The 19,843-nt window shown below is 40.7% G+C and overlaps 1 protein-coding gene and 1 pseudogene across 2 annotated transcripts; both read left to right on the forward strand.

The window, feature by feature from the left end:
- The first annotated feature begins 799 nt into the window (after nucleotides 1-799).
- On the forward strand, nucleotides 800-13,285 carry lrrc32 (leucine rich repeat containing 32). Of its 2 annotated transcripts, none has more exons than XM_011483960.3 (3): nucleotides 800-1,069; nucleotides 5,928-6,021; nucleotides 9,197-13,285. In XM_011483960.3, exons 2-3 carry the CDS (start codon nucleotides 5,932-5,934, stop codon nucleotides 11,030-11,032), a joined length of 1,926 nt encoding a protein of 641 aa, XP_011482262.1. In that variant the 5' UTR covers nucleotides 800-1,069; nucleotides 5,928-5,931; the 3' UTR covers nucleotides 11,033-13,285. The 2 variants fall into 2 exon arrangements, with proteins under 2 accessions (XP_011482262.1, XP_004076894.2); XM_004076846.4 differs by lacking the exon at nucleotides 800-1,069 and adding an exon at nucleotides 2,615-3,536.
- Nucleotides 1,019-17,963, forward strand: LOC111948688 (annotated as a pseudogene).
- The last annotated feature ends 1,880 nt before the right edge of the window (nucleotides 17,964-19,843 follow it).

The following is a 19,843-nucleotide window of genomic DNA, read 5'->3' on the forward strand; positions in this document are numbered from 1 at the left end:
CTTCCAGCACCCCCATGCCAAAGACTGATGGAGCTGAAGGTGGAGAAGACGAGCCAGTTTCACTCAAATGAGGGGATTTCCTATTTTATCTGTGCCTGAAACATCTTCAATAAAACTTTATCAAACACAGACAAGATGACGGAAGCATGAGGTCGTCAATGTGTAAAATTTCTGAATATTTTTGTTATTAGTAACTTAACTATTATTAACTTGTTCAGTTAATAAGAAATAAATTGGTCTGATCTGACCCACTGATTATTTTTATCATAAAAATGAAAATTTGTTTAAAAATTAACAAACATAATTTTCAACTGTGTTAGACTTCCTGCTAAAGAAAGAAAATGAAAACAAATAATTAATCAAAAATGATGTTTTCTATCTTTGGGCTTAGTTTACAATCTTCACGTTTTATGCAAATAAACAAATGATAATCAATAGATATATTTTTTTCTTTTAATTATTTTGTTTCATCAAAAAAATGAGGTAAAAATGTAAATTTGATTTAGTGACACGGAAAGTGAACTAACAAAAAGGAGTAAGAGGAAAAATGTTTCAGAAACTTTTCCCGGAAACAAAGCAGTGTAAAACAAAATGAACCGTAAAACAATAGTTGGTTTTTGATTTCAAGCAATAAAAATAAATAAACAGAAATATCAAACACATTCAGGCTAAAAATTGAAAAAATGATTGAAAAGTAACGGATTATGTTTCTGATCAAACATCAACAATATTCAATCATATTTAATGGATTCAATGTGTATTACTGCAAATATGTTTATTTATAGGAGTTTTGATCTATAATGACATTGAAATAGTGACGTGATCGAAGTGTAGTACCTGACGATGACAGCAGAGGGCGCTCGCAGCTGAAGCGTAACGTGATCCTGATCAGGTGGGTGGAAAAAAAACCCTCAGCTTGACTGCCAGGTGGAGCAAAGCCTTCGGGAATCCCGGGAAAAATAGATGTTAAGTCACATCCCCCCCCAAACACAGCAAATAAAACATGATAAATGAAAGCATGTCGAGCATGAAACGGCGACGGTTCGAGTCCCAGCTGACAGCAGATCAGGTAGGACTTGTTTTCTGGGATCGTCATGAAGATTTATTGAAAACCTGCAGCTTCCGGGTCTCAGGATGAAGGATGGAGGAGAAAATAAAAAAAGGAGGAAGTTTTTGATCTTTTAAAAACACATGTAGAATCAGAAATTCAGCTTATATTGTTTTTAACCTTAGAAAAACCGCTATGTTGTCAGTTTCTTTCATTGATTTTCGATTCAATTGACAAAAGTAGTCTGCATAAGTGTACTACAAGTATTCTTAGTTGTGCTATCTTAGATGACCCCCCCCCCCTCCCCCTTCCATTGACGTGTTCTCCCTACCATGACAAAGGTGGATAAAGGTGGAAAGATTTCATGTAATCCATGGACACCAGTGAAGATCACAAATCATTGAAGAAAAAAGGTTCAGAGCACTGTCTAGTGGGTCTAGATGACCCAATTCCCAACGTTAAAGTGCCTGGGATAGCACAAGGGTTACATACTAAAGGTGAGACAGTATATTTAAAGATTACTCTTTACATACTATCTATATTATATTATAAACTCAAAATGTTCCAGTTTAGTCTGTAGTAGTATTCTGTTAGTATACGTCCTACACAACATGTCTATAGTATACATGTATGTGTATATATATATATATATATATATATATATATATATATATATATATATATATATATATATATATATATATATATATATATATATATATATATATATAAATATATTGTCTTTTTTTTCATTCTTATATTGTTATGCTACCGAAGACAATTGAAAAAATTATCAAATTAACTTTGAAAGCAGAAGAAATGTGATCTTGTTTTTGTTTTTTCAGGGTTATTCTTATACTTAAGGGTACTTCTAAACTTTAGGAGTACTACTTTTTTGCTAAAGCTAGATCAATAGAAACTTAAATATATATTCTTTGAAAAAAGTAGTAAATATTAAATGTACTTCAATATAAGTATAGCAGGGATACTATAAACCATGAAAGTGGAGAGTAGGACGAATACTACCTGAATACTATTTTGGACCAAGACTTTTAGGTTTACAAGTACATAAAAAGTCAACTTCAGGTATTCTTCATTCCTTTTAGTATTATGTACTTGTAGTACCTATTTTTTACTGAAGTTAGATTTGTTGATAGGAATTTTCCGTAACGTCAGTTTTGTTGGCATTACATAACTTTTACATATGGATTTGGAAATTCATGAATTTATAAAGTCCTCAAATCTTCAGCTCATCATCCTAAAAGTTTTCTTCTTCTTCTGGTGACGCTTCTGTACATTTACAGTCATTTTCCCGCCTCTCTGGTGTCTGTTTAGATTTTATTCTCTGAAACCTTTTGGAGTTTTGGGGGTAAAAGGGGTTGTTTTAAGCTCAATCAGTACTTATAAACAATGTCTGAGTGTTTGAGGTCAGTTTGGATCAAAGTGGCCAAAACTTCAAGTCTATAGTTGCTGAAAAGTGAAGAAGATCGTCCCCTCTGGGTTTGTTTTGGTGCTGCATTTTTTAAAAATGTGCTTAACGGTGATCTGAAGGAAGGTCCAGTGTTGGATCTGACTCTGAGGGACCGGCAGACCGGCTCAAACCGGCTGATTTGAAATGGAAGTCTGGCTTTCTCTGGGACTTTTCCAGGCTGGACAGGAGACGAGCCTGCGGGCGGCATCTGTCTTCTCTTAGCTGGGGATGAAAGCGCGAGGCTGGAGCTCCGACCGGACCTGAGTCCAGGTCCCGAAGCCTCAGTCACGGCAGAGGGTCTGGGGGTTTCTGGCGTCTCCTCAGATCTGACCGCTCTTGGAGTCTGAGGATGAATTTGGATCATTAGGAGCTCCTTTGATGCTGATCTCAGAGAGAAAACAAAGGCTGGTGTGTTGAGAGGACGTCTGATCTGAATCTGGTGACATCATTCGCTCCAAAGCTACTCCTTCCTGAAAGTTACTCTGATGTTTTGGAGGCGCAGCAGACGGCGGCGGCGGCGCGTCATCTGATGCTGCTGCTGATCATCCCAGTGATGCTGGCGAGCCGCGTGACAGCAGCTGACTCCCACAGAGGACGTGGGATTGGTCATCACGTCTGTCAGACGTTTAGCTTTTGGTTTCTCTGATCAAAACGCTGCCGTTGTGCCTTTGAGCCCAAACATCCAGATGTTTTCTGAGTCAGAAGGTCGGGAGCAGCTTCAGGGTTAATGGATGGCTTTTTTTTTTTTTTTTGGGAGGAAGAATGGGGGCCCCCCCCCTCATCTCTTTGGAGTGTAAAAACTGAACTCCCCCCCTCCCCCCTTATATGGTGTTTCCCTGCCAGCGGTGGGAGGGGGGAGAGAGGTGGGAGATATTTTCACAGGACGTGATGGCTGGAGAGCAGCCGGAGCAGCGCGATGTGGCGGCCGGAGTCAGCCGGGGGGAGCTTTAGGCCATCGATCTGCGGGGGGGGGCTGGGAGGCGCGGTGAGGATGAGGAGGCACCACCTGAGAGTCAGGTAAACGCACAGAGAAGTTCTGCTTTCAGAGGGTTCTGGAGAGCAGACGCTGCGGGTTGGAGCCCCTGCAGGGTTTCGGTGGTGGCGGGGAAAAAGTTGCAAAAGTAATCGGATACACGTGGAAGTACTTCTACGGGAGGGGAAAAAAAGTACAACCTTTTGGCTCGACTTGTCGTAGAAAAAATCAGGATGTTAGGATTTACATTTGACAGAAATTGAAGTTTAAAAGAGGGTTTTATCTCAATGTAATCGACAAAGACAATATTTGTGAACAGAATTTATGACATTCTTCAGCAAAAAGTGTTTGGAAAGTTGTGAGATTCTGAGCTAAACTGTCTGAACTTTGGGACCAGCTGAAGGAATCCTGTTTTTATCAAAAACTGTGTCAAATGTTCGTAACCTTTAGTCGATTTCCACACAAGTGACCTAATATGTCCGTTTATCCCATGTTATTTTTGAAGATAAGTCCACATTCTGTACAAATATATATAATAAGCCCATATTACTACACCGTCACCGCCGTGTTTAACAGTATATTGGTTCATTCTTTACCAAACTTGATGGTCACTGGTCCAAAGTTTCTAAAAGGTTCTGGTTGGAGAGCAGACGCTGCCGCTCGGAGCTTCGACTGGATTCAGAAAAATATCACCAAAATACTCTGATACACCTGATACGTTTGAGAAGTGAATGATTGGATAAGTTATGCATCCTAATGTAATCAGCAAAAAAATATATTTACAAACATCATTTATGACCTAAAACGTGTCTGAACGTTTTTAATTCCTTCTAGCAGAACGTTAAAGGTGATTATTAAATGAACACTTGAGTTTGGAAATTTAGGGATTTTTTTATTAAATTAAGATATGATTCTGCAAACAGCGACTAAGGGAATCCTGTTTTTGGTTTTTTATCAAAAACACTCCAAACTGTGTAAAATGTTTGGAACATTTAGTTGATCTTTAGACTAATGACCAAATATATAAGTTAATTAACTTTTTTTTTGAAGTGGAGTCTGAATCCTTTAGGCAACACCCCACATCACTACACCACCACCACCGTGCTCAGACATTAAGGAGGTTAACTCTTCACCAAAGTTTCGTAAGGGTTCTGGTTTATTTGAGGGACTCTTTTACTTAGAGTTTAGTACTTTAGTACTTTTTACTTATACTGTCTGAGGCTTGTAGAGTCTGAGATGACAATCAGAAACTAAACCATCTGAACCCAGAATGAAACTCCTGGATTTTTTTCTTCTTTTAACAAGTAAATAATCATTTTCACAACAGTATTATGAATATTGTTTTGAAGTGGACTCCAAAAGAGGTTTAACCCTTGTGATATCCTAGGCACTTTAACATTGGGAGTTGGGTCATCTAGACCCACTAGACAGTGCTCTGAACCTTTTTTCTTCAATGATTTGTGATCTTCACTGGTGTCCATGGATTACATGAAATCTTTCCACCTTTATCCACCTTTGTCATGGTAGGGAGAACACCTCAATGGAAGGGGGGGGGGGGGGGTCATCTAAGATAGCACAAGGTTTACAAAGGTATATGGGTGTTTTCACTTAAATCTGGACATGAGTAAATCTATACCCTCTCTGAGAGACATTTGACTTTATTAAACCCACTGGTGGGATTTTTCAGGGAAGGCCTTGTTTTTCCAGTTACTTAAAAAAAAAGACAGATAACGTTTGTTTTCTGATGCGGTACGCAAGCCTCATATGACCACTTCCTCCTCCGTCACCGATACGTGGGTAGTATTCTATAAATACCAACCTCAACCGTTCACATGAGTGAAAGCGGCTAAAAAAAGGTTTGGAGGGAAACGGCTCAGACATGTGACCTTTTTCTAGATTTTCTGCTGGAACTGGGAGAAGGGAGGCTTCAAAGGTGAAGAAGTTTCCCCGGAAGCGGACGGTTTCAGTTTGTGATTCCTGATAAAAAACGTTCCGTGAAGCGACTGATGGGAGGAACGTGGATGTTTTGGGAATGATCTAAACATTTAAAGTCTCCCTCCAGACTTGGGGGCAGATGTCAGGAGTTGTTTTTGTGGAAACATTGGTTGAAGTTTGTTTATCGGCTTCTATTCTCACTAGAAAAAAAGAATTAAGGAAGCAACGAGCACAGATTTTTATATTTTGGTCATGACTCGTCAAAGTCACCTGTTTAGAAGTATCTCCCATAGATAAATATTTGCTGAGTCATGTTTCTGAGTGACTCGTTGTGCAGCCTAAAAGCATGAAAAGAGAAAGCCCCTTTTGTGCTTGTAGGGCAGAAATAGCACCATGAAAGGTCGGCAGTGTCACGCCGTAGGTAGCGCCGGCTTCCTTCCCTTTTCAGGATGCTTCCTGCATTTCTCTGAGTCTGACTCGTCTGGCTCTCTGTGCTGCAGCACCATGGCCGCCCTCCAGCTGCTCTTCCTGCCGTTGGTCAGCTGCATGGCGGCGTCTGCGCATCCCCCAGGACGCCTCCCTCCGTGCCAAGTCGTAAGTATGCTCTGCGTTTAAAAAAAAAAAAACAACCCTTTTTAATGATCTAATCTGACTTCTTTAACGGGTTAGGATGGGTTGCCCATGGCAACCAACTTGCATTCCCTTGTTTCCTCCCTACTGTAAACCTCTTCTGCGCTGCAGTCACGCACTTTCAAAGATGCGCCTCACGCTGCATCATCGGGTCTTGAGGGGTTTTTGTCACGTCGGGGGAAAGAGCCGTCTTCACGACAAAGAATCACAGCTGCGGCTCCACAGGTGGTCGTTCGTTCAGCTCTTAAGGTTTCTTTGAGCAGAAATATCTGCACTCAGAGTTTCCTGACGGCTAAACGCTCCTTCCTCCACCAACGGTCAGTTATTTCCTGCAGCAGCTCGCCGCTGAAGTCCGGTCGGCAAATGTTACTCAGACTAAGAAGCTCTGCTAACCCAAAGCTGCAGATTTTTTCTGTAATTGTTTGTGGATATATTTTTTAGATAAAACACTCAACAGGTACTATGGATCTGAGATGGGATGAATTATTTCCAAAAACATCTCAAAGTTGTTTATTAAAGAATACATAAATTAGAGCAAAAATCAAATAAAGCAGCGATATCTCTCCCCCCCCCCCCCCTTTAATTTCAAGTAGAAGTAAATAAAGATGTGAAATCGACTGTAGAAGTCCTTCCGTCTGATGGAAATGTCCCCGCTTCCTCTGTGTTTCAGTCTGAACAGAAATGAGGGCAAATATTCTTGGGGGATATTTGCTCCTCGCCGTCTCTTTTTCCTCCTGTGGGGAGGGGGGGGGCAGTGTCATCTTCATCACCGTTTTGGTTTTTGTTTTCCTTCTGAACGGCTTGCAGTGAAGGAAGTCCTTTAGCCTGAATTCAGGTGAAGAAACATCATTAATTCTCATGTGGTTTGCAGATTTTAGATCAGCTGGACTCAAAAACGTATTAAAAACTTGTAGATATTTTTAAAATATATTTTTCTGGTTAAATTTCTCCAAAACCCAGATCATGTCGACTGACCTGTTTTCTGCTGGTTTTTACCACCACCGGTACTTTTTTTTTAAAGGAAAAAGCGTCTTTTCAGTGACTATATATAAAGTTGCTTTCTGTACTTTTTACATTTTTTTCTCCTTGAAGAAATGAAGTTTTGTCAAATTATTTTATGGTCGTCTGCTTCAAAATAGACGTTCTTGTCTTACTTTTTGCCGTTTCGGTTCATCTTTGAGACCGTCTGAGATCTTTCCTGTGTTCTAGTCTGGCGGCACATAAATCCAAATTCCCCTTAAGGAGCATTTGGATCCAACTCACTGTCTGGAACACCCCCCCCCCGCCAAAGGAGAGCCACGGATCTGATAAGTTGTTCCGGAAATTCACAGGAAAGATTCTGTGACCCCCGCAGCCAAAAACGCAGAAACAATTCATGCGATTCTTGCTATTTTAAAACTTTTTTAATGAATATATGACAATTAATCAAAAGAACTTTCATTTGAACCCGTCCAGATTTTGGGTCATTTTGATTGGAGACAATATTATCTGTCGAATGATTGGTTTGGATTACATTTGGACTCCTGGATGGGCCGCTTTCATGACACACAGATGATATATTATGTCATTATGAACATTTTTCTGGTTGTTAACATACCAAAAAATATCATGGCATGATTGTTGTAGAAACAGTAAATGGGTTTTCCGGGGCACAAACTGGTTCTTTTGGGTTCTTTGGACAACTTTTTGAGATAATAGAACTCAATTCTTTAACTGCAAGACGAAGTTCAGCACAGAAATACAAGAAACTGGATCTGAGATTTGAAGTAAAGCGTGTCTTCTAGAAACTGTTGACTTTTTAGATTTCTAAATATACACTTTACTGCATCTCCAGCTTATTTCAACTACTGAAATGACTTGTTTTGACTTTGAGACTGGAGGGTTGAGACTTGGACGATGAATTTCCCTCCAAGTTGCAGTTGCATAGACTAATGGAGACGGTCAGGAACAGTGAGATGTGAAGCTGATGCTCTAAAACTTTGAGTTCATGGTCTTAGATTTATTTTATTTCATTTATATTTCACTAACAGGCCAAAGCCCATTAATAGGTGAATTTATTGAGTAAAATCACAGAATTTTCATATAAATATATCAAATTAAGATAATAAAATGGTAAATATAATAAAATAAATTTGGTTTGTTACAAACAATTCTAATGCTAAACTACTTTACATCAGAAAAATTGCATAATAAATATGGTTTACTTCCTGCTCTTGACCTATAGGGGGCGACTCCTCTGGTTGTTTATTTACTTAACCAGTTTAGTTTTGTTGTTGTTTTTTTTGTAAGTGTTGTGTTTGGATTTAAATCATTGATCACTTTTAGGGCAAAACAAATATTTTGACAATTTTTTAACTGCAAACTACATAAAGTAAGCTTCAGTTTCATTTTGGTTTTCTAAAACCTCGAGTAAAAACCTTCTCAGTTTGTCACGAAAGCCAAACATTCAACAGTGAATTTCCCCGTTTGCTTTTCACCTGAGTTCTGTTTAGTTTCACCGAGCAGCCAAAACCAAACTCCAACCTCTACAGCCCCCGTTTGTGTGATGAAGAGCAGCTTCCACATGAAGTAAACAGCATCTCCACCAGGCAGAGGAGATGGCGCTGATAACACCCAGGCTCTCGTCTGATTGGCCGCTCGGACTCCAATAACAGACGGATGATGTTTTAACACTCCAGTGAAAAGAAAACATCTTATGTTTGTTTACAGCCGCAGCGATATGCCCTTCCAGCGAGCCGCAAGCATGCCAAGCAGCTTAATGTTCTCTGCTTTGGAGAACACAGAGGAGGAGGCAGTTTTATGGGCTGTTTTTGGACACATGCTCTCCCTGCCATCTGGTTCCTGTTACTAACTTCACTTGATAACTTAAATACTGGAATTTATTACAGAAGAAAGGCTGAGAAAATGACAGAATGTGCTAATAACAATTATGAAATGCTTTTTCTTTGCCAAAGTCTACCGAGTCTCTTTGGTTCTCAATAACTGATCTTTCAGATAAAGGGTTGGAGCGTCAGTGGTCTCGTTGGCAAACATGCGGTGACTCACAAAGCCGGCGTCCTTGTTTAGCTGCTCGGTTGGTGTCAGGAAATCCGGCTGCGTGCCGCTGTAATCACGCTGGTGCGTTTGTCTTTGTTCTCAGGTCCAGATGGACGTGTTTTGCAGCAATCTGAGACTCCGAGGGGTTCCCGTCAACCTTCCTCGTGGCGTCCAAACGCTGGACCTTTCACGGAACCAGGTGCAGAACCTCAGTCGGGAGACTCTGGGCTTCCACACTGGTTTCCATCGCCTGAATCTACATGCCAACAAGATCCACTTCATCCAGCCGGGCCTCTTCAAAGACATGCCGGACCTGCGGGTCTTAGACCTCTCCAGGAATCATCTAAGCGTTTTTGCAGTTTCCAAAGTAAATGTTGGACCTCTTTACGCACTTAAGTCTCTAGATCTTTCAGGTAACGGGTTTTACACGGGAATGTCAGACTCTTTCCTGGCCGACTCCCCGTCACTGGAAAGTGTTTCTTTGAGTGACAACAGCATCACAAAAGTAACACAAGACACCTTCAGAGGATTGTTGTCCCTGAAGAAAATCAATCTCCACAATAACGTCATCCTGGAGATTGAAGACGGCGCTTTTGACTTTCTGCAGAACCTGACGGAACTGGACCTGTCCAAGAACTCCATCACCTGCATCAAAGACTTCAATCTGAACACCCTGAAGGTTCTGAATCTCTCCAAGAACAGTCTGGAGGATTTTCAAAGCGCATCTCCAGACATCGACTTTGAACTTGTCTCCCTTGATCTGAGTGAAAACAAAATACTTTACTTCCCTCTTCTTCCAAAGAAAAACGTCCTGGAGCACCTGGACATTTCCCGGAACCGCATTCAGACAGTCACAGAAAGTCTGGAGAAGCAGACACACTTGTCCTTTGAAAAGCTGAGATACCTGGACATGAGCTACAACAACCTGAAAGACATACCTGAGAGGTTTTTTCGCTGCATGACTTCCCTTGAGATCCTGAACATGAGCCATAACTGCATCAGCTCGTTTTCCATCACCAATGAAAGTGTGCTGCAGAAGGCCAAGGTCATAAACCTCAGCTATAACTCTCTGCAGAGTCTACATTTGAAGAAAAACACACTGCAGTACCTGAGAAAGCTTTACTTACAAGGAAATGACCTCAAAATGCTTGACCAGCAAATATTTCAGAGCCTTCCAAACATCCGACACCTGCAGCTGCAGGAGAACAACCTCAGAATCTGCTCCTCTGATGAAGACCAGCAGGATCCTCCTGGTTGTGTGTTTTTTCACTCCATTCACAGCTTGCGGTTCCTGAATATCTCTGAAAATAATCTAAGGACTTTGCCCTCAAAGGCCTTCGAGAACACACCTCTGAGGTTCTTGGACTTGTCCCTGAACCCTGGTTTGGATATGCAGAAAGGCTCCCTTTATGGTCTGGAAGACTCCTTGGCTTACCTTCTTCTGAAGGAAAGCAACCTGTCCAGCCTGAACACAGAGCTGTCCTCTCTGAGGAGCCTCAGACACGTCGATCTGTCCACCAACCAGCTGGACAGTCTACCCTTGCTAAACAAGGAGTCTTCCATCGAGTCCTTGAACCTACAGAACAACAACCTGGTCACCCTGGACCAAAACACCATTGTGGACCTGGAGCGCTCACTAAAGACCCTCTACATGGGCTCCAACCCTCTGAGCTGCTGCGAAAACCTCGGCTTCCTGCACATTGTGAGGCACTCCACAGTCACCGTCCCTGATTTAGAAATGGTCACCTGCAGCCACCAGGACCATTCAGAGCCCGTAAACATCGGAAAGGTGACCCAGGAGATGTGCCGCGGACCATATGTCCCAAACTACACAACCGTCATCGTAGTGATGGTGGTGATTTTAATGCTCATGTTGGGGCTGCTGGTTAAGTGCTGCCATTTAAGGAGACAGAAGCACAGCAGAAGGTTCAGTGCGTGAACGTCTTGGACATGAAAGTCCGAAGATGAGTTTGGAGGCTAGTGCTACTTCTGGTTTTGGATTCCTTTGAGTATCCACTACAGACAGCAGACACTGACTGGCACAGTTGACCAGATGAGTGTTGAAATTCCTGTGAACCAGACAAACTGATGAAGCAAGCACCTCTGGAAAAATGAGGCTCGTAAAGAGGAAAAGCAGCTGTGAGGTTGAGTACAAGAACCATTTGGGTTGTTGGAGGTTAGTTTTCTGCTTAACCCTGGTGCTATCTTAGATGACCCCACCCTTACATTGACGTGTTCTCCCTACCATGACAAAGGTGGATAAAGGTGGAAAGATTTCATGTAATCCATGGACACCAGTGAAGATCCCAAATCATTGAAGAAAAAAGGTTCAGGGCACTGTCTAGTGGGTCTAGATGACCCCACTCCCAATGTTAAAGTGCCCAGGATAGCACAAGGGTTACACACACCGTCATGCCAGAAGCAGCAGTGTTACATTAGATGTCATACCAAGCCACCTGCCTCACACAAAACTGTTGAATGTAAAAGGACATATTCACACTAACATCAGATGCTTTCAACTGTTTCTGGAAAGGTTGTGTTTACATAAAGTTTGATCAATTTGGTAAATTATTTTTGCAGTGCAGAATCATAGACAGGAGCCCAGGTGTGTCTTATAGTATAGGAACGTCATTGTCGTGCGTGTGGTAATTGTATTATTGTATTCCTGAGGCTTATGGAAGTTACACGCACTTATGACGTACGGATGATGCTGTTGCAGGGTGTCCTCGTGCCACTCTAGTCGTCAGTAAGTTGCGAGTACTGGTTCCTTGATGACCATGCGCAAATGTTGCACGCAGTGTTCACGTAATATGTAAATGCCCGTGGGACGCCCGTAGGATGTCCACAACCTACACTCTAATTGTCTGTGGGCTGATCATCTCATTCAACAGGTTTTGAGGGGTTTAAACAATGAAAAATCCATACAACATGCTTGCATCTCCCCTATTTCACACTCAGGTGTTGCATAAGTGTTCATAGACCTGTTGCTTGCAGCATGCCAATAGAGCAAAAATGGTCCTGAATTTTTTTGCTCTACGTGTTCACTGAGAGCTCTACAACTTTGATATTATGTGCGGGCCACCTGTGTACAGGTTTGTCCATACTTCACCCGCAGACAGCTCGTATCTACCCGTAAGGGGCAGGTATGACTAAGGCTTTAGCACACAGACAGGAGTTTGGTCCACCACCTGAATCCACCTGTGTAACTCCTCTGGTGAAGATCAGAAGTTGAGAAGAAGCTGGACTGAAGGGAAGTCAGTGAACGCCCCGCTGTGGTCCCTTCATGGACTGTTTATCAGGGTTCCATTATGTCCTCCACAAAGACAGGGGGGACCCTTGGGAAGATTTGACCCTGGGAAAGAACATTTGTAGTGCAGGCAATGTGACGCCAGCTGCTGTAAAATTCTTTGGACCATGCAGGACTGGGAATTGAAGAATGACTGCTTTTAAGAGAAGTAGGACAGTTTTTCTCCACTGTTTCCAGTCTTTGTGCTAAACTCATGAAGTTGTGGCTGAACAGATCTTTGAGTGTTCACTGAAGACAAGATAACACAAAATGAAGGCCTTTGACGGTGAAACATTTGTCTGCATCTGAAACAGATTTTTTTAAGCTAAACATGAAGAACACTATGAAGGGTTACAGATTTCTTTTTGATTTTCAAATGTTTATCCAAGCTTTCTATTTAACCTTTTTTCATAATTTGCACTTTAAATAGTCTTTTATTTGTGTAACTGAATTTAACTTTGTAATTTTAACACTAAAAGATGATGTTAAAGTTTTCAATATAATTTATTTTAGTAACTTTTTTATCTGAGCCCTTAGAGGGATTTCATTGTTGACGTGGGGTGTTACTGTGTCCAATAAAAACCCATAAGGGACCAATTTTAACATACAAGGGAAAATATGTTATAATTCATTAAAAACATGAAGTACAGGTCCTCAATGGGCCAGTTTTTGACTGACTGTTTTAAAAGGAATATATCTAGGTCTAGAAAAAGTGATGAAGGAAATGGACGCACTTAAACATTACTAACTTCATGTCGTGGTTTGGTTTTGTTGTTACGTGTTTGTTAAGTGGTGTGTTTTACTTTGATGTGTAGTTTGTCATTTTTAACACGGAAGGAAAATCCTTAGGTTAGCTGCTGCTACGCATTAGCTAACAGGACTTTTTAAATAAACAAACAAACACTGTCTTCTGCCTTTTTATTTGAAGTCATGCATTTTCTTTACTGTTTTTACCAAAAACTTCAAAATAAAATATCCTGTCTGTGGTTTATTGGAGATTCCCGCTTCTATTTCCAATTAAGCTAGTTCGCTTAGCCTAGCTTAGCTGACAATACATTTTACTAGTTAGAAATAAACGATCAAGTTGCTTGGTACAGATAGTGATATTTCAAAATAAATATTTCATTAATTTAACCAAAGCTGCAGCAAGTTAGCTTAGCTAGTTAGCAGCTAGTAACCTCAGCCCAGCTTAGCTAAAAGTACATTTCAATAGATAGTTAGAAAGAATAGAATTGCTTGGTACAGATCTAGTAATATGTTTATCTTTCTGCTAGCAGTGATCAATACTCACCTGATATTCACTACTTTATAAATACCTAAACACTGATAGTAAACTAAGATCAGGAATATTTACTTCTAGAACTTTTTGGAATACAGGTTTACTTCATGATATAGTTTTACTTTTACTTGAGAAAGTAAACAGAATGAGGCAACAGGATTGTTTGGCATTCAGTACATGTTTTCTTTTTTTCCATTTACAAACAAGACTGTAAACAAAAGAAGGTTTTTAACTTTATCTATGTCGCTAACTACAACTGGCCTCACGTGCAGATTTCATTCTGTCAGGTCAGATGTGAAAAAGGTTTTCTGTTTAATGAAAATGGCGAATAACTCATTAGTTTAAATCTAGAAGCTACTTGGGAAACTGACCTGACCTCAGTTATTTTTGCTTTTAAACTTGCTTTAGCAGGTAATTCTAACGGTTGGTAAATAATCAGGAAATGCAAATGGTGAGTTTGGAAACTAAAAATACAAAGAATTAGGTTTGCAGACAATAAAATCAAAGAAATAAAAAATAAATTCATATTGTTACAAAAAAAGAATCTACAATGTATTGAAGAAATTGGAAACAAAAGATACCAAGAAAATGAACCAATGTTGGCGCAAGAAATCTGGAAATAAAGCACAAATTCAAACAACTTATGTTAATCTGCATTGAACAGAAACATAGTGTAGTGCTAATGTGAGACGGGGCCAGATGCGTTTCTGCTCTCCAAATCTCTGTAAAAGGGGTTTAGCCATCCCAGCTGACAAAATCAGACGGCACAAAGGTCACAGGTTCGTCACGGAGTCAATGAACATAATCAGACACTTAACTCTTTGGAATCACAGGTTAACATCCCGGAGAGGGTGTAAAGACTGTGATGTTTGCACAGTCTTCAGACTGGAAAAATCCATCCAATCTGGGGAATATTTATCCCAGAAACATGTTGAAGATGTTGGACATGTTGAAGCAAACACGATAAAGACTGTGAGGCTTTTATTTTTAATATCTCACAAAAAAATGCTATTAATCAGAGTTTCGTCATCAGCAAACAGAACAGCAATTTAAACATGGGTGTAAATGTACAACAAAGGTACTTTTTATAGTTTCGCTTTGCATTAATGTAATTGTGCAGAGTGGGAAAGTTTTTTTACTTACCTTTACCATTAGGGTGATTTCCCCCCATATATTACATCATGTACAGTTGATAAACACTCGACGCACCTGTTGTGACATCCACATAACTTCCTCTCTGTTGTCATAATTCAACAGAATGAGAATTGTAGTGTAACTGGAGCACCAGCTTCCTGCAGTCATAGAGCTGTAAGGCTGAAGCGAAGAGGAGACTTTTGGCTTTTGCTCTTTGTCCATTTGGGTTCATCCAAACTTAAACAGCATTAAAATAAAAATAGGACAAAAAAATGCTTTAAGTCAAGTCTGGATCAGGTGATAAATACTGACAGCACTCTTGTGTCATCAACTCTTCAGTGTTATAAGGAAACATGCTTGACAACAACAGTGGAGCCGGTTTAGCTCGTGCTGGTTTGCAGCGCCTTCCGTCTGTGAAACCCGGGTTCGACTCCAGGCTGCTCCCTATTCCCTTCTCTACCTCTGTGCCGGTCCCAAGCCCGGTTTGAGAAGGTTGCGTCAGGAAGGGCATCCGGCGTAAAACGTTGCCAAATTTACCATGCGACTTGTTCGCTGTGGCGACCCCTGATGGGAGAAGCCGAAAGTGGAAGAAGACTTGACAACAACAACTGCCTGCTGATGCAGATATCTATTCAAACAGTCCCATGACCTCATCTCATTGCATTTAGTGAAGTGTTTATGGACTATCTGCTGACACTTCCACAGAGCTTCAGCTTTAGAGCAGGATAAAAGTATAACCTATGGGGCAGGAGTTGGAAACGCTCATGGTATGGCCCCGTATTGAACATGCCCTGAGTGACAGTAGAAAGGAACTGAAATGAGTCAGTGTGATGTCACCAATAGAATGGTTATTTGGGGTTCCAACCAAACGAAGTCAATTCACGATTTGTTTTTAAAATATGGATACTGCCATGTTGGAGCCAGTCTTCTTCAGCATGCAAGCACCACCCACCCAACCAAACAGACAAACAGACCCTAACCCTAACCATGCACGCACCAACCAACCAACCAACCAGCCAACCAAACCCTAACCCTAACCATGCACGCAACCAAAAAATCAACCAACCAACCAACCAACCAAGCAACCCCCCCCCCGCGGGATCAGTGTTGCCAGATCGAGCGGTTTTCTCATGAATATGTAATAGCGGACTACGTAACGCCGTGTGGCTGTTGGAGTCTTATTAATGAAGCTCAGTGAACGCACCAGGTAGAGACATCTAACCTGTTGTTGGGGGTATGCAACGCCCCACCCTGTCTCTTAGAGGTTGTGTTCTTTAAAGCTTGATACCGCGGTCACGTGTGGAAGGAGCTACCAGCTAAAGTTAAGGTCTGATCGCTACATGGAGCGGTGTCTGTGTTTATCAATGCATGGTAGACGCAGAGAATGTGGAGAGATCAGGTTTATTATTTTGAAGAGTTTTACTTGGTAATCATAACAAACGAGGTTCATCGTGAGACATGCATGATGTTCAGATCTGCGTGCTGATGCCCAACTGAGGTGCAAAACAGCAAAAACTGGAAAAGGCTGAAGCTAAAAAAAAGTAATTCATAGATTTTCAGCTCTGTTGAACCATTACAATGTTTTTTTTTTCCTCCGTAAATTCAAACGACTTTGACCTGCATCTTACCAGCTGGTTCAGCGTGCTTCAGGCCGTCTGTCTGCGCACGGACACACGCACACACATTTTTAACCCTTGTGCTATCCTAGGCACTTTAACATTGGGAGTTGGGTCATCTAGACTGAACCTTTTTTCTTCAGTGATTTTTGAACCTCACTGGTGTCCATGGATTACATGAAATCTTTCCACCTTTATCCACGTTTGTCATGGTAGGGAGAACACGTCAATGTAAGGGCGGGGTCATCTAAGATAGCACAAGGGTTAAAGACTGTCACATTTTAATGCAAGGATCAGAATCCCATCCCTCTGAGCTGTCACAACTCAAAAGTCATCAAGTCTACGCGTCAGTGAGCTGCTGCTGAATGGAGAGAAATTAAAAAAGGTGTAATGAGCAAACATGAAGAAGAGTTTTCTTCTCTTTCACCGTTTCAGAGCAAAGCTGCAGGCTGACCTTTAAACTCTCCGTAAATCCAAACCGAAGGCAAAACCTCCTCCAAAACCATCAGAACCAGAAAAGCTAGACATCACTCTATCAGAACCTCCCTGAGCCGAGGAGCACCCACTTTCCCTATGGCAAAAACATCTGGGAACGTGTGACCTTCAATGAACAACAGGATTAGTGAAAATATATTCAATAATTAAGTTGCACATTACACAAAAGAGGAATGCATGAATAGATGAGGCTGGAGGAGGGACATGAATCTCTTTAATAATATCAATATAAATATGTGTTTTTTTTCCTCCGCGGTGGGAGAAGACACAAAATCAATGCATCTCTATTATTGTGGGGAGTAAATTCTCAGAGTTTTGCGTGTGCGGGCGAGAGTGGACATACATATTGCGGGTGCGGGCGGGATTGGTCAGAAATTCGGCGGGCGGGAGCGGGATGAAGAAAATAGTCCTGCGCAGGGCTCTAGCACACACCAACCTACCAACCAACCAACTGACCAACATCAATCAATCGATCGACCGACCCACCGACCAATCAATAAACCAATTTATAGAGCACCTTTCATCGACATGCTGTAGAATATCTAATTATCCTAAGTTTGATTCGTCTTTGAATGAATGTATGAATGCTTATTGTATTGTTTTGTGCAATATTCCTTGATTGCTTGAAATAAACCATTTCAAATCAAATCACATCAAAACACAAGGTGTTTGACTTATAACTCAAATATAAACTTAGTTGAAAACAATAAAAATTCATAAAACACAACACATTAAAAGCAACAACGGTGAAAGATGAAGATATTATAAAAGAAAACTATTGCTAGTAATACTTTGAGGAAGGCACTGTATGCTTTAAATGATGGAAAGGATAAAGATGTACAAATGAGAGACCATAGAAGCCATTAAATACTTAAAAGCCAAATAAATAAATTGTGTTAAAGTTAGGGGAAAGAGACACGTCTTTCATTTACATTTAAAAATCTGCACAGATGCAGAAACCTCGCCATGAGTCCTGGTCCTCATAGTGGGTAAGCAGAGATTGGTCCGGATCATCTTTATCGTTATTTATATGGCAACCGCCATGGACAATCAAGAATGAGTTGGTCGGCAGTCCACACGGGCTACATTAATTATAACTTAAATAACTTCAATTATCAAAAAATTTTTTTATCAATAAGATGTTTAAAAAGGGTATCAGATCAAGAAAGGTTCTTCTGACCAATAGAATGACTGGGAAAAAGCTAATTATTTCTCTATAAAGTCTATGGGATTTTTGGCTTCTTGGAGTCAGTAGGTAGCTCCTGTTTGGAACACCAGGGGGGAGGAGTCACTCAGTCCTGTTATCACATACAGTCAATGGTTCTGACAGAAGGAAACCACCAGTAGAACTAGTGGATGCATCAGAATGGGGTGGAGCAGGGAGCTTGTGGCCCCGCCCACTGTTTTTTTGCATCACAAATACGATCTGAGTCAAACAGCATTTTTTTTCCCCGTCTGCTCCTGATTCTCAACGATTCAAATAAACAAAAGCTTAGAATTGCAATTGTAAGCATTTTTGAGTATTTGTCCTCCATAATCAGAAAATTGCCAAAAGAATGTGTTAAAAAAAACAACAACAACAACACCATTTTCATTGGGGTGGATCTTTAAGGCGATGTCATATTGAGCGGTTTTGTGGTCTGGATGGCTAAAAACAACTATTTGGAAGAATCCAGTCCATTTGATTTGAAGGCTGGAGTGTGGGAGCGAGCTATTGTGCGTAAACAATTGAGTGATCTGTAAGTGACACCGTCAGTGACTCAGACCTCCTCCCCCTCCCTGGAGGGGCTTTGATGGAAATAGGGTGGTACAAGAAGCTGTCCAGCAAGCCTTCATGACGACACGAAACTCCGAAGGCTGCGTTTCCAAACCCTTTACAAGGAGATCGGCTGTTAAGAAAGACCCACCCGGGCGGTTTTACATTTCCTCCATTTGGAGCGGATGTAAGGATGCTGCTTGGTCCAAAATGAATATTCTGTCCGGTTGTTTGAACTCAAAAATGCTTTGAGACACTTGGTCTGACATGGACAGAAAAACAGCTAATGTGGATGTTTTGATAATGTGATGCTGGTTTAAATGGAGCTATTTAGAGTCACAGGAAGCTCCACAGTTATCTCCATCTGTCTGGACTGTGTTTATGTGAGCAAAACTCCTGCCTCACAAAGTGGCCTCAATAACAAACACAGCTCATCTTTTCTGACAGAACTGATTAGGACCCTTTCTGTTTGTTTCTTTTCTCATCTGAAATCCTAATCCAGCTGAACAGTTTAATATTATCTAATGTAAAAAAAAAAAAGTTTGATGAAAAAGTGAACAAACCAATTTCTTATCTTATATGAACAGGAAGATACTAAAATAAAATTACAAGCATTTAATAGTAAATAAATGACAGCATTATCAGTAGGGCTCATCAAAAAGTTTTTTAAATTCCTAAATTAGAACTTTTACTTGATTTATACACGGATGTTTTGTTTAAATGCGATAACAAGTTTCCTTGTGCCTTACATTCAACATAAATATGTTATTTCTTCTTTCTTTATCAAAATCTTTTGTGTCTGAAGCCCTTTTGAAAAGTTACTGACATTTTATGATGATAACACCTTAATGCTGGTGTGGAAGTACACCGCCAGATGCTTTATGGCTGCTTCGTTGTAGCTGTAGCTCACGTAGCATGTTGACACAATCCTCCAGTAATGAGTTAGCAGAGCTATACAATCCAAAACATAAAAAAGAAACACATAAAGGTAAGAAAGACATTTTTGATTTCAGATTGTTTAAAACGCAGATGAGAGCGCTAAAGCAGGTTTACACTGGTCCGTCTGTGGTCCGTCTCACCACCGTCTCTGGTTTGTCATAGATCAGTCAAAAGGCCACACCCTATTTCAACACAGCCTATTCTCAAATAGTCATTGAAATGTCACAAGGTTGTGAAATTAATTA

Source organism: Oryzias latipes, chromosome 14 (genome assembly GCF_002234675.1).
Source record: "Oryzias latipes chromosome 14, ASM223467v1".
Taxonomy (NCBI): Eukaryota; Metazoa; Chordata; class Actinopteri; order Beloniformes; family Adrianichthyidae; genus Oryzias; species Oryzias latipes.

Bases quoted from the DNA above. Each gene is read 5' to 3' on its own strand.
- lrrc32 (XM_004076846.4), top strand. From the start codon at position 3,436: ATGTGGCGGCCGGAGTCAGCCGGGGGGAGCTTTAGGCCATCGATCTGC. The intron at 3,537-5,927 runs GTAAACGCACAG...TCTGTGCTGCAG, and splicing joins AGGCACCACCTGAGAGTCAG to CACCATGGCCGCCCTCCAGC. The intron at 6,022-9,196 runs GTAAGTATGCTC...CTTTGTTCTCAG, and splicing joins GCCTCCCTCCGTGCCAAGTC to GTCCAGATGGACGTGTTTTG.